Source organism: Plectropomus leopardus, chromosome 2 (genome assembly GCF_026936395.1).
Source record: "Plectropomus leopardus strain MGB_pleo_1.0 chromosome 2, ASM2693639v1, whole genome shotgun sequence".
In the NCBI taxonomy this organism is placed as follows: domain Eukaryota; kingdom Metazoa; phylum Chordata; class Actinopteri; order Perciformes; family Serranidae; genus Plectropomus; species Plectropomus leopardus.
The window spans coordinates 36,193,040-36,220,232 of record NC_142177.1 but is presented as its reverse complement, the minus strand read 5'-3'; the positions used below and the strand labels follow the sequence as shown (position 1 = coordinate 36,220,232).

General features: G+C 39.9%; 2 protein-coding genes across 3 annotated transcripts in view; one reads left to right on the top strand and one right to left on the bottom strand.

Annotated features, from left to right (window-relative positions):
* pxk (PX domain containing serine/threonine kinase) overlaps positions 1-6,970 on the top strand; it is a 29,619-nt gene extending 22,649 nt beyond the window's left edge. Inside the window, exon 18 of one of the 2 annotated variants that reach the window (XM_088069732.1) lies at positions 1,535-6,970. In XM_088069732.1, the coding sequence (XP_087925858.1) occupies positions 1,535-1,743 (209 nt within the window). In that variant the 3' untranslated portion in view covers positions 1,744-6,970. The remainder of the gene's footprint in view (positions 1-1,534) is intronic. The other variant, XM_088069737.1, reaches the window with a different exon arrangement.
* A 1,678-nt stretch (positions 6,971-8,648) lies between these two features.
* On the bottom strand, positions 8,649-26,003 carry LOC121948723 (alpha-tectorin-like). The gene is made up of 14 exons (XM_088071389.1): positions 25,946-26,003; positions 25,299-25,404; positions 22,672-22,900; positions 21,557-21,713; positions 19,731-19,824; positions 19,534-19,596; positions 18,366-18,568; positions 17,187-17,324; positions 15,341-15,531; positions 14,198-14,346; positions 13,054-13,296; positions 11,726-11,888; positions 11,062-11,151; positions 8,649-9,382 (listed from the first exon to the last, which is right to left on the bottom strand). The coding sequence occupies exons 1-13, from the start codon at positions 26,001-26,003 to the stop codon at positions 11,062-11,064; spliced, it is 1,884 nt and encodes a 627-aa protein (XP_087927515.1). The 3' UTR covers positions 8,649-9,382.
* Positions 26,004-27,193: the final 1,190 nt, after the last annotated feature.

Here is a 27,193-nt window from a genome sequence, read left to right as displayed (position 1 = left end):
GCCGTAGAGATCCACGTCTCTACCTGATTTTTACCGCAAACCAAGGAAACTAGAAATGTTAGTTTCTTTGCTGTAAACCTGTTCAGGTCTTATCTTCTAAACCAACAGGCTGTCCTGAACTTAACCATTCGAGCTCAGTGCTGGACCCCAACCAGCTTTACATGCGTAGAACGAATTGGATTTTCGGGCAGCTTTAGTCATGTACGTCTTGGGATTTTTGATCATTTCGATTTGAATATTTAAGAACTCAACAGCTGCTGAGGGTCATTATAGGTGTTGCACATACTGAAAGTAACATTTGCAACACTTTAATATAATACATTTAACAGAAAAGTATTTAAATCAGGGAAAAAAACATGCCTTTTGACTCTATGTTCTCCACCAAGGCTGAGTGTCAAACCTCAGTACTTTTTTTTCACTGACCGACACGTGTCTGTTGTGTCAAAAACTGCGACCTGAACTGAGAGTTGAGTTGAAACTGATGGTGGATTGAGTTCAGCCTGGACGCAGATCTGCAGGAGCTGGTTTCACAAAGATAAACTCTTTCCAGAAAAACACAGAACACAACATTAATAATTTTTAATACAACGAGCGATGCAGCTGCGTATTAGATAAACAGTTCATCCCAAAATCAAAAATTCTTCTTTTTTCCTCTTATTTCTAGCACTATTTGTTAACACATTTAAATTCCTTTAATAAATAATGTGAAAAGGTATTTGCAATAACATCATTTTATCAGGAATCAACCATGTTCATAATTTTGGTAATTAAGCATATAACACTTTAAAATTCCTTTTAAATATATGATTATTAGTAGTTAATGATGATATTATGCATCATCTATTGCACATCTATCCATCTTGGATGAGGGATCTCTCCTAAGTTGCTCTTCCTGAGGTTTCTACCATTTTTTTGTTTGGGTCTTAAGACAGAGGGATGTCGTATGCTGTAAAGCCCTCTGAGGCAAATTGTTTTTTTGTTTTTTTAATGAAACCAATTGCATTTACAATAAAAATGAAAAATAAATAAAATAATATTTCTTTCAATATCTATTATATTATATATATTATTTGGAATATACTTCAGCACAAAACTTTGTTAAAATGCCTTGAGCAAATATTTAATCAAAATTGAAACTTTCAGCATCAAACACAACAACTTATTATAAAGTCAAGCATAGATTTAGATTTAAAAAAATGAATAAATAAAAATAGCTCCCTGAGGTTTTGCAAGTAAAAGTTCCTCACATGCTGACACTTTCTTCGCAATTTATAATGAATTAATTTTCTCTGCAATTATTAAAATAAAGTGCTGATACAAATAATTCCCCAAATGCCAAATACTGGCCCCAGTAACAGCCAGACCGATAATCTGTAGAACCCTAAAAAGTTGCTCCTTAACTCTTCTTAGACTTTCATAATAAAACCAGTTTAACTTTATCTTTGTGTAAACAGCTTCTGGGGAAACTGAATGTCACCAGAAACTAGTGGTGTTGATTTCTTACATTTTTCCTTTCATCCTCTCTTTTATCCAGGAGCCCAGACTGCGTCTCCCCCTCCTCCACCGCCTCCTCCTCCTCCCCCTCCTATGCTGAACTCGTCCTCCTGTCCTCCTCCTCCTCCTCCTCTGTCCTCTGATGGAGCGGGAGGAGGTCGCACCGCCTTACTGAGCTCCATCCAGTCCTTCAGTAAGGGCAAACTGAAGAAGGCCGAGACCGTCGACCGCAGCAAACCCATCATCTGACCCCGCCCGCCTCCGCCGCCTGTCCTTGACCAGGAAACCGTCACTATGGCGACATGACCGACCCATTGGTTCTACGGTCTGGACCGGTTCACGTCGTCACTCCCTGAGATGTGAAAAGGAATCACTAACAAAAAAAAAATCCAAGTACCGTTTAACTTTTTATCGCTTTTCCTGCTTTTTTCTGCTTTTAAATTTTTTAAATCTGTTGCTGTGGTTGGAGAGCGAAGAGGACGGGCGGGGGGGAATGGCTGCTTCAGTGAGTCCTTTCAAAAACTCTGGACAATCAGAGGCACCTGAAGGTTTGATTTCTCTGACTGCTTTGTCACAAGCAGACAGCCACCAGGCTCCAGATAACAGAGGTGGTAATCTGAGTGTGGTGAGCTTTTCTTGTTGATCTGCTGCTTCATCGGGCAGCCAACTGGCTTCTTTTCTGCTTGTAAAAGTGGCGGTTGAACATTTGAGATCTGAAGTTTTGGAGCCACTGTGGATGCTTCGTCCCGCTGGCTGATGAAGTTGAATTTCCTGGATCTAAAACTCTTAACATAAGTGCTCTGACAGTGTCATGGCGCTGCACTGGTCCTGAAACTGGACCAAACTCCAGCTGTCTGTGTTTGAAATCATCTCATGACATGTAGCCTCCAGGCTCCACGGAGTCTGTTTCACTGCAGGACGACAGTGACCAAGAACGACTCCTGAAAATCTGTAGAGCTATATATAAATCATTTCTGTCTATATTATGTCCAAAAACGTACTTTTTTGAAAACTTAATCAATTGGAGCATGAAAAACAAGGGAAGATTAGAGGCAGGAGAAATGAAACTTAATCTGACAAAATACATGCATAAAATTTGATTTACATGGAATCAAGTTGAAAATGAACTTGCAGATTCATTGTCACTTGTTTTAAGAAAATAAGACTCAGATTACAGACAGAAATAACTTGATAAGAGCGGTGATTGTTGCAGTGTGTCTATCTGAAACATCAACCACAGTCAGGGTGGGATCACTCCTGCTGCTGGTTTCATTTGCTCTGAACCAGAAAAAGAGATTAATTTGACTTTGCTGCATTTTGTGCAATTAGTTCATCAGTAAGAGACTCCAGCAGTTAGAGGACGTTCGTTAAAAGCATGACCTGGATCTTTTGCAGCGTTTGTCCCTGTTAACAACATATAAAGAAGTTGTTGTGTCCAGCTCTGTAAGCATGAGGCGTCCTGATAAGTCAGTTGTAGATTATTTCCTGACAACAAGACGGCTGTTTCAGACTAAACATGCAAGAGCGGATAGTCTGCACGAGGTAGAGCGCAAAGTGAAGAGCGGCACATTGTCCTATAAAGCAGCTAACCACGATACTGCAAACTACAAGTAGTGTGTTTCCATCCACCTGTTTTTCTTTTAGGTTTTTTGCGCACTTTATTTTATGTTGCACCATTGCCAGTTAACATTACATTGCGGCCTGTGTTGCGGCTGAAGGCCTTTCTCTCAAAACTGGATACATTTTAAAACTTGTTGTCTCAATTAGTCACTTAAACACAAAAACACGGGAAAATATGGTCCAGGTTGAAAAATACCAAAGTTAGCCTTAAATGCATGAAAGAAACATAAATGTGACATCACGTTTTCCACCGTTTGAGGTTTGACACTCTCCTTATTACGTCATTTCCCCCCGTCTTCTGCAGTGGTATAAGGCACGCGACTGGAGAGATAGTGCCACCAACTGTTGTTATTGTGATGCACAAACTCCTATTTTCACAACGAAAAAGAACGGAAAGGCAGATTAATTAACGCTTTCTTTTGCATTTTTTCTGCAGGATTTTCTGGGAGTTAAACTGTGGGCTGCATTTGGATGGAAAGTTAAGTAAACAGTTAACAGTCACAATATAAATATTCATAATAAAAATCCTATTTTTTACTAAAATATGAGTAGGACTGGAGAGCAAAATCACAAAACTGCCTGAATTCAGAGCACTAAATGATTTTTTTTCCACCACTTATCTCGACAGTGAAATTATTACCATCATACTGAAACTTTTGCTTCACATCAGTGAGAATTTGGCTGCTAAATCTGGCAGAAAATAAAGTTAGTGTGTGCCACTATGGCTTGTGCAGCTGCTCTCTCCATTGGAAATAACTGTTTTGCTCGATGCAATGTTAAACTTGCACTTTTGGTGTGAAAGCCTGTAAGATAGATACTGATCAGACATTTTTCCCGTCTTAGATCAGAGCCACATGGATCCACAGCGACGAGCCGCTCAGCTCTGATTGTATTTAGGGTCTGAAATTTTGCTTCTTTGCACCAGAATAAATCTTTATTATTCCACTTACAAGCCCGGCACTGCTGCTTCTGCATGTTTTGGCCCATTTACTTCAAATCACATACACTTGACATCATTGTTTTCCAGATAAAATATCAGGTTTTGGGGTTTTCTTCCTTTCAGTCACTCATAGGTTTCTCTGAAAATCAGCTTGCAGAGCCTTGAAACTTCCTACAGAGAGAAAATCCATCACAGTCAACATTTAGTCACCTTTAGTTTTACTGTATGACTTTACAGTCATGTGATAATCCAGAGTTATTGCAGGGACTGGACCGAACAATTCTTGAACTTGTTATTGACTTTACATCAGAAATTAGACATCTGCCCTTTGAATAGCAACTTTTTGCAGTTTTTGATTTGCATTTTTAATACAGTAGTTGAATGCAAAGTTTCTCAGCAGCTGATTCAGGTCTGTCAGTCTGTTTTCCCCTAAAATAACCACACTGACCACTTTAAACTTTATTATTTCTCCTGTTGTGAAAATCTGATGAAGGTTGTTGTGTATTTGGGTTGAGGCTGTGAATAATCTAGTATTTCTTAGAGACATACGATAATATCGGCACGCCATCGGTATCGGCAGAAAATGGCTCTGAAATGAAATATTGGCATCAATACGAAATAAACATTTCTGCCAATACGACAGGCGAATAAGAAGAGGCTTTAATTATCCAACTCTAATTAGTCAGAATAGGTGAAATTTGCCCTGCTTTTTACTATTACAGGGATTGACTTTGGGAGAGGTTTTGGGAGAACCTGTTAAAGTGGGATGAATTTTGTTTAATATTTGTTATATAAGAATAAATATGGCATTGTTATATGTAACCTAAATTAAATTAGTTTTCTTGTTTTGCCCTGTTAATGTTTACTTTTAATGTTACTTTTTGAAAATCATTGTGTTTTATATGTTTTATGTGAAATATGTTGATTCTTTTACAGGAGAGACTCATTGCAATTAGGCGGAAAAACATATGTGCATATATCGGCATCGGCAATCAGCCAAAATTAGTCAGATTAGATTTTTGTCAATTATGGGATATTGACAAAAATCTTGTTTATTTTATTTTGCATGTTTCATGTTTTTAATCATTCTGTGTCCTTTCTCTAAATTCTGACGTTTTTGGGGGTCCGTGAACACAGTGCAAGCAGAATGTGTTGTGAGTTTGTTTTTTCCTCAGCAGCAGTTTGTGGACTTTGAGTCGTGGGGTGGATAATTCATTTTTCAATCCAGTCAGATCAGATCAGATCAGATCAGATCAGATCGATGAGAGGAGCAGCAGCTGCTGCCACAGAGGCGACTGAAAGCAAACTTTTAGACTCAGCACAATGAACGGTGAAGTTTTACTTTCACATCTGGCGTTCTTCTGCTCCATCTGTGCCCAGAGTACACTCTACGCTCCGAGAGTGTGACGTGGCAAATTACCTAACGGTATATCTAATCTCATAGTGCTCCTAATAAACGCCCAAAAACTCCAAAAATATACGATCATAATGTGGTGGCAGATGTTATGATTGTGGCGGGCCGCTACAAATAAATGAATCTGTGGGAGACCCTGATGTGTATTGCTGAAAACACACCCATAATAATAATTAGCATTTTTAAATACAAAATAAATGTTTACAGATAAGAATAAAGCAGTTTCATCTCTTCTTCGCGTGAGATGTTCAGGTCATTGAATCAAACTGGACCTGGAAAATTCAGATTTGGGAGCAGCTTGACCGGTTCGTTAGATTAGATAATAGTGTATATTAATGCGTCACCAGGAAATAATTTAAAGACAATAAATGGATCTTTCTGCAGCAAATTTCACACTCTTCCTAGAATTTACCGGATGGATGAAAATCGGTCGTATTCTTGTTATCACAGAGGTGATACGTTTGCCCTCCACTGCAACACCAGCCGCTAACACTGGTGACTTTAACATCCTCCACAGAGCTCACTTTAACTTCATTTGACGCCCACTGAGGGTTAATTTCAGACCTTTATTGTGTCGATTCCTGTTATTTTTATGTGTTTTGCATCTGTTTTAATGTTTGCTGTTTGAGATTATTTTATTGTGCCATATGGATCCTCGTGCCTAAGGGAACATGAATGTTTTTTGTTGTTGTTGTTGTTAAATGTTGTATGTGACAGCACCATACATACCAGGTCATCTGTATGTATTCAGCTCTGTCTGAGGATGTTAACGCTTTAGCACACAGGATGTTATTATGTGGTTATTGGCAGTACAGTTCAGGTTGATCAGAGAAATATCCCTCAATAAGCAATTAATGAGTTTTTTTTCTTTAGCATTTGTCTATAAAATGTCAGAAAACACAGAAAAAAAACAGTTTTCCAGATCCCAAGGTGACGCCTGCGATCACCTGACACACTGTGTGCTGAAGTGTATGTCTTTGTGGCGGACAGAGATTGTGAATCTTGATCTCCGGTGAATCCTGATGACTCAGATCACTACAATCCAAGTTTTGGCACTCAGAGCGTTTGTTTTAGATCTCTGTGCTGAAATCATTTTGTTTTATTTAGTGCAATCCGGTCCAACGCGACGGTGTTCACGTCTTTGAATGGTCATTAAAATGTATCAGTATGTTTCTCTGCAGCACTTTACCCACGAGGGGTGGAAGACAAGTCCAGAGGTGTGTTTGTGAAAAACAGTTAAACTCAGAGTCCCAGAGACGGCGCTGGATTACAAGTAAATTGCAATGAAAAACCACTTTTCGTTCTCCAGGTCGTTCACAGTCACACACCAAATGTTTTCCAATATTTTGTCCCGATGTCGCCTTTAAATAAAAATAATGCAGCAGCAAAACAACCCTCCTCATCATCTATATTCCAATAAAGAAAATCTAGCCAGCCTGCTGTGATGAAATGATAATTGTATCAACCGAATGAATATTTGATTAAAAAATGGTTCAGGAAAACCGAGTCGTGTTTATTGCAAATGCTCGTAGTGAATTTTTCTTTTAATGTTTCTTATAACTGTGTAAAAACAAATCAAAGAAGTAAAGTGAAAAAAATTAAAGTTTGTGTTTTCTATTTATTTAGCTACAGTATACTGCAGTTAATGTAAAAATTTTACGTTATTTCTTTGATTTGTTTTTATTAAGGCATTTTTTTAATCTTTTACATAAACTATGGTAATCAGGGTTATACACAAGTGTGCTCAGAATAAAAGTTTGTAAGTGCTTCAGATTTGGAAAATGACTGAATATTGCTCACAGGGCTAAAACCTTTTTTTTCACCATAGTTTATTTTGAGAGGTGGGGGAGAGGGTGCGCAAAAAGGGAGAAGAATGTCAAATAATTTTAAGCACTTGATGTTTTTTTTTTGTTTGCTTTTTGGACTTAGGGGTGGGAAACACAGCTTTAAATGGCTGCATTTGTATTTATTTTAAAATACCCTTTGTACCCCAAAACCTGCCAAAGGTTCTGGAAGTCATGTTTTCTTTGAAAATTCTTAAAATTATACTATTTATCATCGCCATAAACTGTAAAAACAGAAATTATTATTAGGATTTCAAATTTGTCCTTGGACACGGTACGTGTAATAATTGCCCAGAAAAAAAAAAGTCAAATCTGAGCTTAAACTAGTGCTATTTCATCAAAGTCACTTTATTCTACGTCTGACCAGAAAAAAACTGTTTGCACTGACAAACCAGCATGCTTTTCCCCCAAATCCTGGATTTCATCTTAAATTTTTAACTTTCAAACGTCAAATGGTAAGTTTTTAAAATCTAATAACTAATTTCTGTGGAGGACGCCTCATGAATAATAAACCAGGAAGACTCTCCCATGATAAATACAGAACAGTCCCTAAACTGCGTGTCCTTGCACGCGGTAGCAGTGTGACGCAGAACTACGATAGCCGGCGTGAAAAAGCGAAGTGTCCTATCCAGAGTCCGTGTTTGGTTTGTCCGCTCTGGGCTACTGTAGAAACAACATGGTGGATTTTGGAGGGAGAAGAGGAGCAGCTGGACATTAACGGCTCACTGTGAGGTAACGAAAACACGACGGCTCTGACATCCAGCTGATTATAAACTCATGAAAACATAGTGATGCTTTTTAAGTGAGAAAATTCGTGATGTGAAATGATGTGAGCTGACCGTGTAAATCCTGCGAAGAGCTGAAGGTGTCCATTTGATTTTTTTGGGGCTTTAGGGGCAAAATAAACAAACAAAACAATCCCGACTTTTAAAAGTTTAAGTTGTTAGGGCGGATTTGTTAGCGAGTAGCTGCTTATTTACATATCCAGCTGTTAAAGAACAACATTTAGAGTCCTGTTTGTGTCCATCTGATTAATTTAAGTCCGTTATTTACTCTGTTAGCTCCGTTTTGTTCTCTACCAGCTCCTGAGGGACACATTTGTCTCTGTAGCTGCTAAATGCTCCACTGTGTCCACCAGCTAGCTTCTCTGTGCGGTGCTGAGAAGGTCAACAGTGAGTTTTTGGGAGTTTTTTTTCTGATAACAACACAGACAGAGCGCTGAGAGTAAACCTGAACAGTATACTTGGGGTCAGATTGCTAAAAAATGAGCTGAAACTTTATTTAAAGCTCTGTAAAGTCTAAAAAAGCTGCAGATTCAGGTGATAGCTCTCTTAGGTTCATCGCTATGACTAAGTGTCAACTCTCACAGTTATATGATTAATTGTGATGAAAAATAGAGCTGGAGCCTCTTGGATTTCTATTTTTAAGTAAGGTGTAAAGAAAAAGAAGAATAACACCGGTGCTCATGGAGGAATACTTCCTCCAGAAAATCACAATTTTGTCACTGCAGAAATTAATGCAAATTCAACAAATGTCTTCATGATGTGTGCGAGTTTATGATTTAGTTTAATTGTTGAAATCAAGTTAGAGGAAAATGCAGAAAATCTTCCGTAATAAAATACATTTTAGGCCACAATGAATGTGACAAAACTGTGAGAGATCCTAGAGGGAGTGTAAAAAGTCAAAATAGTCATATAGCTGTTCAATCAAGAGTTACACCGTCACCAAATAACCCTTATTTAAACTCCGAAAAAGATTTGCTCAGCCATGTTGATGAGAAATTATCCTCTCTCAAATATCCCAGCGTAATTTTCTCCTTGTCAGGATTTGGCTGTCGCTCTCATTCAGACAGCTGATGTTTTTGCTGCTGTTAAATCAGTTGATTGTTTCAGGTAAACCTTAAATTAAAGTTTTGTGTGCCATGTGGCTTCACAGCAATCATAACTGAGCTAATCTTTTCAGGAGGGGATGATCATAAAATCGAAGACGTTCAGGCATCCAGACTCTTCATCAGGAATCATTCTGGAGGTTCACACTTTGTCGTCCAGTCCTGGTCACCATGGAAACAACCTGAGAAGACAACCCTGGGAAGTCATCACAGCAGGAAAAGGTCTCCCCTCCGTCTCACAGATTTTAAGGTAAGCAGTAGAATTGTAAAGGCCGTTATAAACTATATAGACATTCGGGAGAGCAGATGTGGTTTTGTTTAAGCTTCATTTGACGCCTGCATGTGTAGACAAAAGAGACTCCTGAGGAACGTGCTGGTATTTAAAAGAGTATTTCACTGCTGGAAGGGTAGTGTCCTCTAACCCTACCTTGATTATTGAGGCCAATATTTGTCATTTCCCCAATTATCTGTATCAGTATTCTATTTTAATGATTGCCAATAAAATTAATCAATGAAAAAGTGCAAAGAAGGTGTCACATGGGAGGAACTTTTACTTTGTAAACTCCAGGGAGTGGCTTTGTTACTTATTTTTTAATTTCAATTTTCACTTGACTTGAAGGAATTTAAACAAAGTTTTTTGTTGTAGTTTGTTATATTACATTCTAAATATTGACAGAAATTTCTAAATTTTTACTGTAAATGCATATCGGTTCTGTTATGGGTCTCATTAACTGCCAATAATCACTATTAGACCCCTACTGTCGTCATAAAACTGGGCTGTCTGTGCAGCAGAAAACAAGCAAATACTTTTAAAATTGGTGCTACATGACTAATGAGAAATAAACAATACAGTTTCAGAATCTTGGTTCATAATCGATCAGCACTGCCTGATTTTAGCCTGATCTGAGCTTTAGTGACAGGGTGTCTGTGAGGCGTCGCTACAGTCTATTAGTGTGCCACACTGAAAGCTAGCGAGCGTTTTTGCACGGCAAGTTTAAATAAAAAGTCAGTACAAAGATGTGATTGGACACAAATTCACACCAGGTGGCGCTGGACACAAAAATGTGTATTTCCTGTCCTTCTCGTAAATGTTTCAGTTTTAGTGAGAATTTTGTGTGGCGCTGTGTTGCGATAGCCGGTCAGCGTTAATATCTAGTTGAGATTCTCCTGACGTTATTGAGATGCAGATGTGAAGGATAAACATGTCCCTGTTTGTGGACACACGGAGCTTCACTCAGCGTCAGTGCTGTTCAGAGACAGAACAAATAAGACCCTGAAGGGCTCAGAGATCAGGGAGCAAAGCTATAAAGTTACACAGTGAGCTCTGAAAATACATCTGTGTCTTGTGTGAGATGTTTTTGTTGAGTTGCTTTTTAGCTCTTTAGTAATTTAAGTTCTTTTAATGTGGAAAGTAAACAACAACAGAGGGTGTGTAACGCGCTGCAGAGACAGTCTGATAAATAACGCACTTTCTTCACTCTGCTTCAGGGCACGGCGTCATTCGTTGTAGAGACAGTTCAGTTGCTATCGTTTGCAGATATTTTACTGAATTATGGGACTTTGAACTTCCTCCAGTTGCCTCCTGACTCCTGGTTGATGACTTTGACTCCTACCCAGTTTTCCCTGTTTAAATCTCTGGAAAAACACTAGAAATTGGACTTTCAGTAAAGATTTTGTCTCCTTTTTTTGTCCAACTTTAATCATGCTTGTATGCAGAAATTCAAAGATCAAAACAACACGGCACAGGAACTTAGCATCCACCCACAAAGCGACAAAATCTAATGCTGTTTTTAAAGTTTTCAGTGCAAGCGGAGGTGAAGCAAATTTTCAGTGCTGCTCATTAGTCAGAGACGTGTCTTACCTACGAACCCCAGGCTAAGATGATGACGGGTGGGTTTTCTTTTTGTTTAGACTTGACTGATCTGCGTCTCCTACCATTCTGGGAGCAGTCCTGGGTTAAAGACAGACAGACAGACAGAGAGACAGACAGACAGACAGAGAGACAGACAGACAGACAGACAGACAGACAGACAGAGAGAGGAGTTTCAGAGTCAGTCCACACTTTAGAAACGACACTGATCCAGACATTTGTGGACTAAGACCAATAAAAATAAAAAATAGCCACAGGCAGAAATTCTGTGATTCAAACCAACACCATTCAGAGTTGAAAGCTGTGAAGGATCAACACTTTGGACACTTTGGACACTTAAAGTTACCAGTAACGATCAGACAGATGCTGAGTAATTATGATAAAATTTGTGCTGGGCCGTGGTCTTAATTTGCAACGCCCTTGGTCAGTTGCAAAAACATTATGTTTTTACAACTTAATTAAAAAAACTGAGTGATTTTTGGACAAAGTTTTATTGATTTATGGCCAAACTTTGAACCAGGCCGAAGCACTTGTTTGGAACTTTTGGCCTATTGAGCGATTCTTGTGGCTGATCTTAAAACTGATGTTATGTTTTGACAAGATGAAATGTCACTTGCATGTATTAGTGTCTGTGTGAGTATTTTTGGGAACGTACCGGGACGCAGACCTCCTTGCTTTTGATGCACAGGCTCATTTGGCAGTGCAGGTAGACGTCTCCAGATTTCCCGGAGAACTGGAACATGTTGAAGGAGAAGTAGTTTGAATGTCCTTCTCCGTTGCTCTCCACATGTAAGGTTTTGTCATCAGTGTTCGGACAGCTGCTCAAAAAAGAGAAAACACACACGACGTCACCCGCTGCAGTCGTTTGATGTTCCATAGAATTTATCAAATCTGAATCCAGCATCAAATCCTCCCGAATTCAGGTTTAGGGGAAAAAAAAACATTTTTTTACGCCTACGAATACACGCCTTCCAAACCAGCAGGGCATGTTTTCTTAACGAATCGCCAGTAAAATGGATACAAAATACAAAAATACAGTCATTTAAGTTGTATGCCCCTCCCCTAAAGCCAAAATAAAAAATATAAGTCAGTGCCTCCCCATTTTTGTACCCCCCCATAAATAACCAGAGTTCCTGCAGATCCTTAAAAAGTCTTAAAAAGCATTGAATTCATTAATCTAAAAATAAGGCCTTAATTGGTATTAAAATGTCTTTAATCAATCTTTCAAAAGTTTTTAAAATGATAAGAGGACTGTATATTTTTTTAAGAAGTTGCATTACACAATCTCAAAATAATTGGTAATGTCTATAATTTTTTTTAAATTTAAAAAAAATTATATATATATATGATTGACTGCTACTCGCATTGATGGTACCAAGAAGTGTTGCTACTTGTTGCATTATTTATTTGGCCAAAATTGTTCCTAACCTCATTCAGTTTTGGTCATTGTAAAGTTGGTCTTAAAATCTATTCATAGTGCCATTAACGAGGACTTTAAAAAGTCTCGAATCTGTCTTACATGAAGCTGTAGGAACCCTGAAACACAAACGGTCCCTTAGTTATATTTAAATGTTCAGTTCTAATCATATTCTGAATTCATTACTTTTTAAAATTGATATATATTTTTAAAAAAGCTGGTACATATTAATGGAAAAAGAACTGACAGAGTATCTATGGTTGTTTCAGAGAATGTATGGTGTATCTGGAAAATTTGCCCCAAAGTCATGTAAATTTATCGGTAAAAATGTGTTTGAACGCTGTGGATTGTGTAACCTTTGGACAGAGCTAGTCTAACTGTTTCCCTCCTTGTGCCAAGCGAAGATATCCAGGCTTTTGGTTCATATTTACTGTACAGACATGAGAGTAGCATCTCTCCGGCCATAGATCCAGCCATCAGCTCCCAGCGACAGTGAAAATGATTTCTGGGCTCTATAAATATTTGACTGGAAACTTTGTGTCATCAGACCTCTGTGTGTCTCTCACCCATTCGTGATTAGCTGGTATCGGTCTGTCGATTCAGCTGATTCTTCGTGGGTTGCAAAGCAGGCGTGTGTCACCAAAGCAACGTTATTGTTCAGGCCGTCCGCCTTCAGCTCAAACCACACCTTCTGGTTGAGTTTGAGGTGTGTGTCCTGGGTCACAGCCTGTGTGCGCCCAGCGTCAGTGTAGGCCTTCATGGTCAGGACGTAGTCCCAAATACCGTTTGAAACATACGCCACCGAAGAGCTGCAGAACAAACGCATAAACATCAGCTGTCTTATAGTTACAAGCCTCTAAACTGAGTAAATGTAACGGAGTAGATTTACTCAAGTATTGTTCTTAACCCTTAGGGACTATTTGGGGCATTTTACACGCTTTTTATTATTAATTATTTGATAATTTTGGCCAGATTGTGTATTTTTTTTTAATCTTGGAATTTCCTGCTCAGCTCACACAATAAGTCTAAAAAATACATAATGGAAACAAAATTACAAATTACATTAATTACAATTAATTAACGCACTAGAATAAACAAAAAGGGCTTAAAGGGCTCTGAATTAGTTACATTCATACTGTTAAGTGCAAATAATCACTGAAACCCATTCAAACTGCAATTGTTGATCCCACAGCCGTTGACTGCAACTGAACAGTGCTTTTCTAGTCTTTTTGACCACTCGAAGCACTTTCACACTACATGTCACATTCACCCATTCACACACATTCACACACTGGTGTTCGAGGCTAGCGTTCGTGGTGCCACCTGCTGCTCAGTAACCACTCACACGCATGCACACTCTGATGACGCAGCATCGGGAGTAATTTCATAGGAATGCTCCGTATGTTAATGTAATCTGCTCTTTCTAAGGTAACGGAAACACGATTCTTATTTTCAAAGAATTACACACTAAAGAAACACTTATATTTGATTTCTGCCAATATATCTCCCTAAATCCTGCACACTGAACCCTTTAGGTAAAAATGTGGGTATTACTATTATATATTAACATTGAAATTATACTTTATGTATTACATATTTTACCTGACTCAGAGGGGCAGGAGGAAGCATGTCACAATTAAGACAAAAACTATCTGCTCCACATGCATACTGCCTCATTTTTTATCTTGCCAGGAAATAACCAGGACACACCTGCTGGTGCCGCTTTTGACTTTGATGTTCACTGCGAAATCGATGTTTATATCTGGAATAACAAAGGGGCAGGTGAAGTCAACCAGTTCGTGACTGCTGCCCTCCTGCAGGACGGCATTCTTGTTGATAAGTTCATCGTCACTGTTCATCTGCAAGGACACAGAGACGTTGTTACTGCAGAAAACCAATGAGTTTACTGAAGCTTTAACCTCTGGTTGTTATATTTGATGTTTTTTAAGATCAGGGTTCGTACTTTCATTAAAACCTGGAAAAGTCGTGGATATTGCAAATGGCAGTATCCAGGCCTGGAAAAGTTTTGGAAAACTAAATCTACCCAGAAATTTTTGGACAAATAATGGAAAACTGTTTCACAAATCTGTATAATAAAACATGGTGTGTTCAAGAATCCTCGTGAATTTGAAAATCCAATGAGATATATACATACATACATACAATATATATATATATATATATAGTTTTTTGCAGTTTATGGCTGTGACAAATGGTGTCATTTTGGTGTGTTTTAATGAAAAAAAAATTTTTTTTTCAAAAATAGCGAAAATATTGAAAGAAAATTCCAAAAATGTTTTCTTCAAACATCAACAAATGTGTGTTTTTTGTTTTTTAAATTGCCAAAATGTTTTCTTAAAAAATAGCACAAAAAAAGGTTTTCTAAAACATTTGCAAGGGGGAAAAAAGCCCACATTTCTTTTTGAAGAAAACGTGCCCTCAAAGCCCACAGGGGTCAGTTGGTTTTGAACCCTGACCCTAAGATAAATAGTCATTTAATGTTGTATGCCCTTCCTCTAAGCCAAAATAAGTCTTAAGTCCCTCCCCAGTGATTAAAAAAAATTAAAATGCTTTTCCCTTTCAGCACCACCCCTTCCCCTCTCATAAATAGCAAACTATCCTTTAGATATATTGAAATATTCAGTTCTAATCCTGTTCTGAATTCATTATTTTATGAAATAGATAATAATGTATATTTAAAAAAAAGCAATGAAAAAGAATGATGGTCGTTTCAAAGATGTATGGTCTTGAAATTTTGCCTCAAAGTCAGAGCATCAATTTTAGAATGATTTAAACCTAAAGAGGGCATCTGGCTGCTTTTTGAGAGTTGATAAGTAAAGGAGAGAGACCCACCCTGATCATCGTCCCGCAGGGCTTCTCACTGGAATCAAAGCTTAAGGTCACCCGGTGGGTCACGGCGTCCTTATTAGCTGTGCATGTCTTGTCATAGAGGTGTAATTTAGAGTAGCTGATGCCTTTGTCCTCCAGGAGGCAACCAACCAGAGAAACCGACCGAGAGCTCCCGTCGCAGACCGCAGGGTCACCTGAACACCAGGACACACGACGGAAATGAAAACAGTTACTGCCGTGCAAAAGTTTGGAATCATTGGTTAAATTCATTTTTTCTTTGCTTAATTACTGCCTGTTTTAACGGATAAAAACATAATAATTCAGACATCAATTGTATCATAAAGATAGTTTTATCCCCAAAAGCTGAATAATTAAATGATCAAACCTTCTATTTAGACGTTGTCCTCAGTGTCAGGAGCGAATACTGTGAAAACTTGAATTTGGAATTTGTTTCTCTGTCCAGAAAAGCGACAGTGACCCTGGATCATTATTGAACCACAACAGGGACACTGGGTTCTTAATATTAAGTTGATCTGTTTTATTTTGGGTCTTCTGCAGTTCACTCAGTGGTTAGATTGAATTGGTTTAAACTATAATTTGTCAGTATACAGCAGGGATCCTCAGCTCGCTCTGCTTGGGGGCCACTTTTACAAAATGACAGGAGGCCAGGGGCCAGTCGCAGCAGGTTTACACGTTCATACATGTTTCTAGGATCTAAGGACGTTGTTAGGATTTTAGGACATTTCTCAGATTTAAGGGCATTTCTAGGATTTTGGGACGTTTCCAGGACATTAGGACATTTCTAGGGTTATAGGACATTTCTTGGATTTTAGACATCTCTAGGATTTCAGGACATTTTTCGGATTTTAGGACATTAGGGGCTTAGCCAGGACCTTTGTTGGGGGATGTGGGGGATCCTCCACTGACACTTGTTTTTATAAACAAGCTTATTTGTTTTGTGCACTCACCTTTGTATACTAAAAGTACAAAAACAATTACCTCTGTGAATGACTTTATTTTTATAGTGAATTAGAAAATGGGGGTCTACCCAGCATCCTATTGGGAGCCAGATTTGGGCCTTCCCAGTGGGTATCACTGGTCTATAGTATGTTCAGTTTCCTGATCTAAATCCAACAGTGCTAACCCTCAACTAACCTTCTATTATATCAGGAAGTTTGAAGAATAGCTTTAATTGCGTTGCCTGTTAATTCCAGCTTATTATAGACATTATTGTGCATTTGAGACAAAACAGGAGTCTGTTCCTGTTTAAATCGTAACTCATTTTGATGCTGAGCTTTTAGTTTCTTTTACCATTGAGTGGTGATTAGACTTTGGTGGTATTTGGCATTTCATACCTACATAAAACTCACCCAAAAAGATCTTGGTCACTCTTGCTAGTAATCTAGTTCATAAGTCTACTGTTCCAACACTCACCGGCCCCCTTTTAGTCAAAATAAATCCTTGATTCACCAAATTAGATTTTAAAAAACATGCCGTTATTCCCCACAGTGTCTCTCTGCTGTTGCTGGCTGCCGCCTGTTTACAGTCCTGTAACTTCTCCTTCCACCACCATGTGTCACTGTCTTTCAACTCAGCTTTCTTAACAGAAAGCAGAGCCCCTGTTCTTGTGACAATATTGAAAAACATACTTTTGTGATTTGTGATTACAGCTGATTTAGTTAACTGTTAGGATGGCGCAACTGACTAAGTTTAGTTTGAGGCTAACTAATTAAACTGTAGCAGTCAGTGTTGACTTTGCTCTCAAACTTAATGATCTAAGTTGAGCTCAGCATGTTGACACTGCAGAGGGGAAAATCTACACTACTTTGTAGTGTAACAGCCCTCTTACCCAAAGTGTCGTCAGTTCTGTATGGGGAGGCAAATATGGCCCGACAGTGGCAACGGGTTCCATCACCATTGCTGTTATCACCGCAGAACTCCTCGGCACTGCAGAACTGGCCCTGACAGTAAGCCTGAGGGGCTGCAGCTGCAGAGAGAGAGACAGAGGGAGGTGTTACATGCTCAGAGGAAACATCACATGAAACTGGTGGTGCCTGTTCTTTTAAAGGGTCAGTGTGGAGGATTTAGGGGGATTTTGTGACGTCTACTGGTGAGGATTTCAGATTGGAACCAGTTGAAACTTCTCGCTCAGGGGTTCATTGTTCAGGAGGTTTTTATTGGGAGTTTAATAATCCACAGGTCTCTTCTCCAAAACAAACAGACCAGGAATAGAATAGATGGTGATTATTTCATTGTTGACATCGACTGTCCCTCTTCTATTTCGGTTAGCAAAAAATTAGTCTTAAACTTAATTCTGAGTGGCATTAAAAAAGCCTTAAAGCTTCAACTTTAACTTGACTTAAGCTGCGGGATGCCTGCATTAGGTACATTTAGAGTTTTTTTTTTACAAAGAGCTGAATTATCTGCAGAGGTCTCCTCCTCCAAAACAAAGTGACTCTTTAATCTGTAAAAACACAGGAAAAAAACACATTTAGAAATTTGTATTTTTCCGACACTACTTGTCGTAGCGTTTCTGACTATGGTTGCAGACGTGAAAATGCAGAAACGCAAATGGCCCTATCTAGAGCCAGTGTTTGGTTTGTCTTGCCTGGGCTACTGTAGAATCATGGCGGTGCAACATGACAAACTCCATAAACGACGACTCGCTCCCTGTATAAAGGGTTTATTCTAAGGTTATGAAAACACAGCGGCCCTTATTTTCAGGTGATAGTACACTGAAGAAAAAATACTTATACTCTGTGTCTGGGAGTGAGGTTCATACAAAGAAGCAAAAGTACAATCTGTAGTTTCTGCAACAGTCTGGAAGTTGTTGAAGATGTTTGAGCTGGGTGATGAGCAGGGAGATCTGGCTGCTGGTGAGGTGGAGTTTACCACAGTTCATCCACACATTGATATGATACAAAGCTGGTTGAAAACAGGTGAAGTGTCCCTTTAACATCTGTCTAAGTGAAGTGACCCTTTAAATCATCTTTTCTTTGCATAACTAAAGATTGAAGGACAGTCTTACAGCAGGCGGCACTTGTCCTCCAGCTGTCCATTGCGTCATCGCTGTACAGGCTGCAGGCTCTGGCGTAAGCCTCCAGGAACTGGCACTTGAGTCCGTCCTTGGCAGGATAATGGCACAAAGTGTTTGTGCAGGCAGTGACGTAGGGCGTGTGGCCGACGTTGCTGTGACATGTCATGAAGGGCGCCTGCGTCAGGAGATTGCAGCTGTTCCAGTGAGTTCATAGAGGGAAAGTGGGAGATGAAACAATGAAGTTTAGTCAACACAGAATATGTTTCCACTGTTGTGACTCGGGTTGCAACAGAGATTTTCACAGCACGATACCCCACTGTCAAATTTGAAGCTTTTATGTTAAAAAAAGCAGTTTGACAAGTGGCAAGTGACTACAGAACGCCATAACCCTGAGCATGGCTGTACAACCTCGTTGTGGTGGCGACTGTGGTGTAGTTTGGTTATCGCTTTTTATGAGGGGTTGATCAATACTGTTTTTTCAGGGCAGATACCAATACCGAATATTAGTAGTTAATGAGGTCAATAACTGATATTTGGAATTGATATGCATTTACAAAAAGAATGAAAATCTTTCTGTCAATATTTAGAATTTGGAATATAACAAACTCTATTACAAAACGTTGCTCAAATGCCTTTTACAAATGTTTAATCAAAACTGAGGCATTCAACATCATACATAAAGTTCCCAGCAACTTTTTTAAAATAAAGTCAAATGAAAATTTAGATAAAAATAAATGAAGTGAAAGTTTCTCCCATGCTGACACTTTCTTTGCACTTTTTAAATTAATTAATTTTATTGGCGATCAGTAAAATAAAATGCTGATTCAGATATTCTGCAAAATGCCAAATATCGGCCCAGATAGTCAGCCAGGCTGGTTATCTGTCGATCGCTACGTTTTACTTCTAGCGATGACATGTATTTCTCAGAAATTATATAGATGGTACTAATCCCCCCCACAGCCACTCCTTTTGTAATAATGATATATATGAGAAAAAAAGTATTTTTCTACTGGGTGTCACATGATCCTGCAGTACTGACTGTGGTCACTGTGTCAGAAATGTCCTCACTGTTTAAAAAACCGAAATAAAAAGATGCATTATCTGAGTTTATGTATGTTTGACAGGAGCGTTTCATCTGCGTCAGGTGCGTTCTGCTCACCGTGCAGTCATTCCACTGCAGTCGCTTGTGTCATCAGTGTCGTCATTGTGGTCCGTGTCACAGCTGGGGGGGCAACAAACAGCATAAACAAACACTCAAAGCACCCAAACCTCTATTCATTTTGTACAAAGACCCCGCAGTATGTGTGAAATCCATCACTAGTAGGAATAGACTGCAGGTTGTGATGGAGGTCTTACCCTTCCTCACCCTCCTCAGAAAGCTTGTCACCAGTTAAATCCCCGTTTGAGTTGCCACATAAACCCTCCACAGTTGGAGCTTGTCCACTCGGTCCTGCCCAGTTTCAAGAGAGAGAATGGGATCAGTAAACAGCATTTGTCACTCATAGATAAAAAACAGTCACATGATCACTTCTGAGGATACAAATGTTGGGGAAATGAGTCGGGCCTGGCAGCGTTTTCATATTGTGCTTGGACTGTAAAAATGCAGCAGTCACTTTTTCAAAAGTCTACCTACCACTTTGAACAAAGAGGAAAAATACTCAATCTGTAATGGTCTGTTGGAATTCAAAGCTCTCTGTGTAACTACAGCAGGATGCTCATTCCTGTCCGTCTGCTACCCTGTTGCTCTGGGCTACTCTCATTTCCTCCACTAACACAAAATGGAAAAAAAATAGTGAAAAACTGGTAGTGTCTGTTGTGAACGCAGTATCTCAAGAACACCTTGAGGATGTTTTTTCAGATTTGGCACAAACATCCACTTTGACTGATGAGCTGATTAGATTTTGGTGTTTAAAGGTCAGTGTGACCTTGTGTTCATTAAGTTACATTTAAATGCCTGTTTAATAACAATTTTTTAACTGAAATGAATACGATCAAGCTACTGAATTGTCACAAATACTCTATCAACTTTCTTTCGGTGGACTATCCAAATAAAGTGTTACCAGCAGTTTGGATTTGACACCATAGATGATAAAACTGTGGATAAAAGTAAGACTGTTTGCTGTTTTTTTAAAAAGTAATTGCCTTACAATACTACCACTGCTACAACTAATAATACTGCACTGAAGGGGCGGTCGGTGAGCAGGCGACCTATATGCAGAGGCTGTCCTCGCTGCAGCGACCACGGGTTCAATTCTGGCTCGGCCCTTCGCTGCATGTCTCCCCCTCTCACACTTACGCTGTCCTGTCCCAATACAGGCAAAAGCCAAAAACATAATCTTTTAAAAATTTAAATAAAAAATGCACTGAAGCACTGGAGGCAAACAGCATTGATTCAACTGTATTTTAGGCTTTGTGGGTTTGAATTACTTTTGACCTTTGAGATCTGTCTGTTTGGATTTGATTTTTCTTGAAAAAGAGACTGCTCCACTGTGGACAATAATACAATGAGTGCAGGAAAAGCAGGAACGACAAGTCTCTGTTAAAACTTCCACAGCAGCTGCATACTTCTGTGCACCATTTAAGCTTCTGCGACGTTGGAGTCAAAATGTAATGACAGATGTTTTGTTTGCAGACCACTGTCTTATCTAATCAAACCATACCCACGCAGTCCCTTTGAAGCAAGTTAACTCTTCTGGACTTTAAGTTTTATTGTCTCTTGTTAAGTTCTCAATATTAATTGTTATAGAAATATAGATAGAATATAAAACTAGGTTTTCAGGGGCTTTAAATCCTGATTCATCTACCCAACACCTTAATTTAGCACTTTCCACAAAGGCTCTGATTGACCAGGTTGTTTCTCCAATTAGTCCTCACGAAAATATGTTGCCAGCAATTCAGATGTGTGGAACAAGAGCCTTATTTTTCTGTTTAAAGATGACTTGAGGACAGCACCTTTTAATTTACCCCTCTGTCAGTCCACAGAGAGAATCACTCCTGTCACAGACTTAAAAAAGTTAACAGCCTACAGAGCTGCACAAAAATGTGGGTAAAAAATATTTACACTGATCCGTTAAAATAAAAAAATTGGAGTTGAATCCAAGAACAGTTTACTCAAGTTTTTGGATACTCCAACACAAACATCTCTTTAACACTGTTCCTGTAGTTATCCATCTGTGATGTACCTTTAATGTGTATCTGTGCAGTGTAGCCATCAAAGAAGACGGTCATGTCGTAGTTGGAGTGGGTGAACTTGGCGGTCACTCCGGCTTGGTTTTTGGAGACGTCCACACTGTGAAAACTCTTGCCTGTGGAGTCGATCGTCTCCTCTGTGTCGTCCACCTGCATCACAGGTGAGAGGAAAAGAACGGTAAGAACAATTATTCAAACAACTGATCATCTGTGTTTTTTATGTCTATAGCTGAGTGAGAAGCTGTGGGTTTTAATGAGGGGTCAACAGATTATTGGCCCGGCAAATTATTGGGGCAATATTTGGCCTATCTGTATCAGCGTTGTACTTCAGTGATAGCCGACAAAATCAGTTAATTAAAAAGTGCAAAGAAAGTCTCAGCATGGGAGGAAATTTTACTTTGTAAAACTTCGGAGAGCTCATTCATTCATTGTCCATAACCGCTTGTCCTCGCAAGGGCTGCGGGGGGGCCGGAGCCAATCCCAGCTGTCACTGAGCAGAAGGCGCGGGGTACACCCTTGACAGGTCACCAGACTGTTGCAGGTCCGACACATATAGACAGACAAACTTACGCTCACAGTCACACCGAAGGGCAATTTAGAGTCACCAATAAACCTGACCTGCATGTCTTTGGACTGTGGGAGGAAGCCGGAGACCCCAAACCCAAGCAGGCACAGGGAGAACATGCAAACTCCGCACAGAAGGGCCCTGGCCCATGGACCGAACCCCGTTCCAACCCGGGATCGTACCAGGAACTCTCTTTCTGTGAGGCAACAGTGTTAACCATGACGCCACTGCGCCGCCCACTTCGGAGAGCCATTTTTATTTATTTATTTTGTATTTAAATTTTCACTTGACTTCATGAAAAAAATTTCGAAAGTTTCAGTTTTTCTAAAGTCATTTAAACAAAGTTTTGTGTTGGAGTTTGATATATTCCAATTTCTAAATATTGGCAGAAAGATTTGCATTTTTATTGGAAATGCAGATCGGTTCCAAAGATTGGTTGATTTAGTCCGGTGGATTACCCATGATTGGTAGATTCTTTTGCAATAGTCAATAGTCCTATACTGACATGTTAAAACTGTCACTCTGTTGCACCATGTATCTTACCGTAACTCTCCCGCCTTGTTCCAGACTGATTTTACCGTTGCTCAGAGACAGGGTCACACTGTCCAAGAAGCTGATGTCTTTACGCCGTCGTTCCTGGAATCTCGCCTTAACCTCGACATTTGGGATTGATGAGGTCTTTAGCAGAGAGTACACACAGCGATCCTCGACAGCGTAAGCCTGGTCGCTGACGGTGATGACAGTGTGGCCGCTCACAGTGCACAGGGTGCACCTGATGGAGGTGCGGACAGATACAAGGACAAAATAACACTGTTAGTATGAGAACATATTTCCCCAAGACTTTATATTGATTAGAGATACGTAGTGAAATAACTGCAAAAACAAGACTAAGAGTCTACATTCTTGTGGCTCAATGAGGCTGTACTGACATCAGCATGCAAACTTGGATGAATGCGATTACATAGACATGAATAACCTGTTTATGAGGCTTATCCTGGTAAAAAATTATATTCAGGATGTGTTGTTTACATGAGCGAAGAAAAATGTGGGATTATTCATATTAGTGATGCACGATAATGATTATTTCAACTGATACGGATAAACCGATCATTTCCAGCTTTTCATGGCTGATAAGATACCGATAACTGATCATTTCTTTTTGTTTGTTTTTCATTACCTGAGGGTATGGAAGGCTGAGATGTGGTGATTACAGATGAATTTGTCATTTTCAAGAGCAAAATCTACTTCATTTTTATATTTTAGTTTTTTCCCCTTTTTATGTCAACTTGAACTTGCATTTTCGGAGACCTAAACATGCCCAAAAACTCATGAAAATTCGTATGCTCATCCGGCCTGGCGAAAAATGTCATATTTTGGTGGTTTCGGGAAACGGGCGTGGCAAAATGGCTCCACAGCGCCCCCTAACGTGTAGCCCCACTGCCCAGTTAAACTTACGTATGTGAAAATTGGTACACTTATGTATCATGCCCAGACACACAAAAAAGCCTCTTGGACCCACCCCCAAACCTGACAGGGACATGGCCATTTTGAAATTTGTGCTGATTTTGGGTGATTTTGGGCCTCATACTTTTGCAAACTTGTCCTACAGGATTCTCTCTTTATTTGTTCATTTATTATTTTTTAAGGCAGAACATGAAGAAAGGGCGCTAACGAGCGCAGCAAATTATTATCTGGTTTTTGTTTGGGGTTTTTTGAGCGTGACTCGCGGCGCCTCTCCAGCATGTGGCGCTCTTGTTCGTTTGTTTTTGGATGTGGAAATGTTGTTTATTGCATAAAATCCGTAACAGTGTCCCCTACACTACAGTGAAAACCCAGATTGATGAAGAATCTCTTCAATGGCGGGGAATGAGTTAAGAAAAAGAAGCAATGCGGGAAACCCTGCTGCTGACTGATGACGTGTTTTGGACTGATCCAGCAGCGCTGCAGTTTGACACGCAGCATAATGCAGTGTGTGTAGCACTGGCGGAGCAAAATCATGGGCAAAACGGGCGAAATTAAAGCAAAATAAGCTTGTTATTATCGGTTCTATTTATCAGCAAAAAATGTTATTATCGGAATTATCGGTATGACGTCATATCACAAAAATAACAACAACAGTCCATACCAATAAGAGTAAATACAATTCAAAGAATATAAGCTGTAAACACAGAAATATTGACACTTAGAGTTAAACACAATCAAGACAGAATAAAAGAATAAATTAAAAGACAAACTAAAACAGATTAATAAAAAATAAAAAACACAAAAGCAGGATACTCCAAAACCCTGTTGTTCATGTCCATGTAAATTCACTTTATGAAAACGCGAACAAGCTGATGTCAAACACATACAATCTTTATCCTGTCCGCCATCTGAGTTTGGTATCTTAATCAAAATACTCTATCAGTCCCCAAGGGGAAATTCAAATTTTCACTCTGTTGTCATTAACACACAAGCCTGAAATACACACACAGGCACACACGGGAGACATACATGCACTAAATGGAGAGATGTCAGCGTGAGGTCGCTGCCCAGGACAGGCGTCCTGAGCTGTTGGGGGTTGATTGCTTGCTCAAGGGCAGCACGGCAGAGCCCAGCAGGTGAACTGGCCCCTCTTCAGCTAGACAATACTTGCTAACATGCTAACGTGCTAATTAGCACAAACACACATTGCAACTGAGGCTTAGGAGAATTTCATTATCAAAATGTGAAAGTGTTTAACAAAGTTATTAGAATTCATCCCGAGGGAGACATAAATGTAGACTGCAGGATTGAGTCCTAAAACCCGAAAATGAGTTTGAATTTCTGCGTTCCCAGTTCCTTTGTCTCGGGTCTCGGTCAGATGAGGTCCCCGACAGATGAGGGGACTCTTTTGAGCCCCCATCTGAGATTAGCTGCCTTTATGCAACTGACAAATGGAGGAGGAGGCCGTGACTGTGTAGTTTTCACTATCAAACTTGTTCGTGCTGGGTTCCTGAAGAGGGCAACATTTAGGGACGCCGTGGTTCTGCTGAGGGACTTCAGACTTATTTCTAATATTTGGTGAAATGTCGCCTGTATTCACTCAAACAAACCCCTTTTCTTATTATGAGGAAGGGAAGACTTAGTTTACGTTAAAAAACCCTTTTAATGGCACTTTCTATAAAAAAAAATAAAGCAGAGGTATTTACTGATCTCCTTGGCAAAGCGCAGCGACGCCACGTGTACAAACGTGGAGGACTGCAGTCACGTAGAACAGCAGGCAAAGCATGGTGGATGAGGCAGGCAGACACGCAGCTGGAAGAGAAAGAATCACAACAGTCATCACAGGGACATTTTTTTGTGATGTTTTAATGATCTGTATGAACAGGAGCGATGATTACAGCAAGTAAAACCTGTTTTAATACAGCAGACATCTGAATGTAATTTTGAGGCAGACGTGAAATGTGGGCTCACATTTTAAGAAGATAAATGCTGCTCACATATGATTCATCAGTAATAATAGTTCAGTGTGTGCTGGATATGATGGCAAAACCTTTGAATTTTGACATTGTGCTAAACATAGATAACGGATTTGATTTATGCTTGATGCATGAGAAACCTGCAGTAAAGCCTCTGCCATGCTTTAAGCATGTCTGTTCACATAGACATACGCTGACGTGGCATTGTGACGAGGAAACTGTTGGATCTTTTATACTCCGTGCAGGTTTCTCCTCACGGCATACCGATATTTTCCAAACTGTTTAGGTCTGTCTTTCAAAAATGTCCTGTCTACAGCATGGCTTCTCAATTTTCTCTGCCAATCCACGTCTGCATAGTTAGAAAATGACGGATGTACTTGAGCAGGTGAGGACAGCCGTGTTTGATAGTGTGACATCACTCTCGCTGTGCGACATATCAAGCTTAAATCAAGAACAGAATATCCAAACGGTTCCTCGTCACGATTCGGCAGCAGCTCATGGCCATACAACCGTCAGTGAAAGTATAATTTAGGCTTAAAGGTTCATTGTGTAAGATTTAGGGGGATTTATTTGCGTCTAGCAGTAAGGATGCAGATTGCCAGCAGCTGAAACTTCTCCCGGTTAGAATTAAGCCAAATTTTGCTCAGAGGTCTCGTCTTCTCCAAAATAAATGGACTAGATGATCAAAAGGAAGCAGTCACACATTACTGATTGTGTTCATAACTTTTATGGACAGAATTTCTAGGCGCAGCCAGGGCGTTGAGGGGGTCCGGTTTGGTGACCTCAGGATGAGTCGCTGCTTTTTGCAGATGATGTGGTCCTGTTGGCTTCATCAGGCCGTGACCTTCAGCTCTCACTGGATCGGTTCGCAGCCAAATGTGAAGCGGCCGGGATGACAATCAGCACCTCCAAATCCGAGACTATGGTTCTCCGGAAACAGGTGGAGTGCCCTCTCCAGATCGGGGAGGAGATCCTGCCCCAAGTGGAGGAGTTTAAGTACCTCGGGGTCTTGTTCACGAGTGAGGGAAGGATGTAGCGGGAGATCGACAGGCGGATCGGTGCGGCGTCTGCCGTAATGCGGACTCTGCACCGATCTGTTGTGGTGAAGAGGATGCTGACCCGAAAGGCAAAGCTCTCGATTTACCGGCTGATCTTCGTTCCTACCCTCACCTGTGGTTACGAGCTTTGGGTAGTGACCGAAAGAACAAGATTGCGGGTACAAGTGGCCGAAATGAGCTTCCTCTGTAGGGTGGCTGGGCTCTCCCTTAGAGATAGGGTGAGAAGCTCGGTCATCCGGGAGGACACGCTGGAGAGACTATGTCTCTCGCCATTACAAAAATTTCATAAATGATATAACATTTCAATTATTAATGTCCGCCAGGCAATCAGGGGTTTGGTCGTGTGTGTATGTGTGTGAGTGTGTGTTTATCTATCTATCTGCAGCAAAAGTGTAGCAAACTACAGGACTAATACACCTAATATTTTGTGTGCACGTTTGTATGCTCAAGAGTCTCTTGTGTAGTTGCTTTTTGCTGTCATTGGACGGTAGAATCAGGAGAGTTTTACGCTGACGTGTTTTGAAGATAAGTGGCACCGTGATTACAGCCCTGAATGCAACACAATAG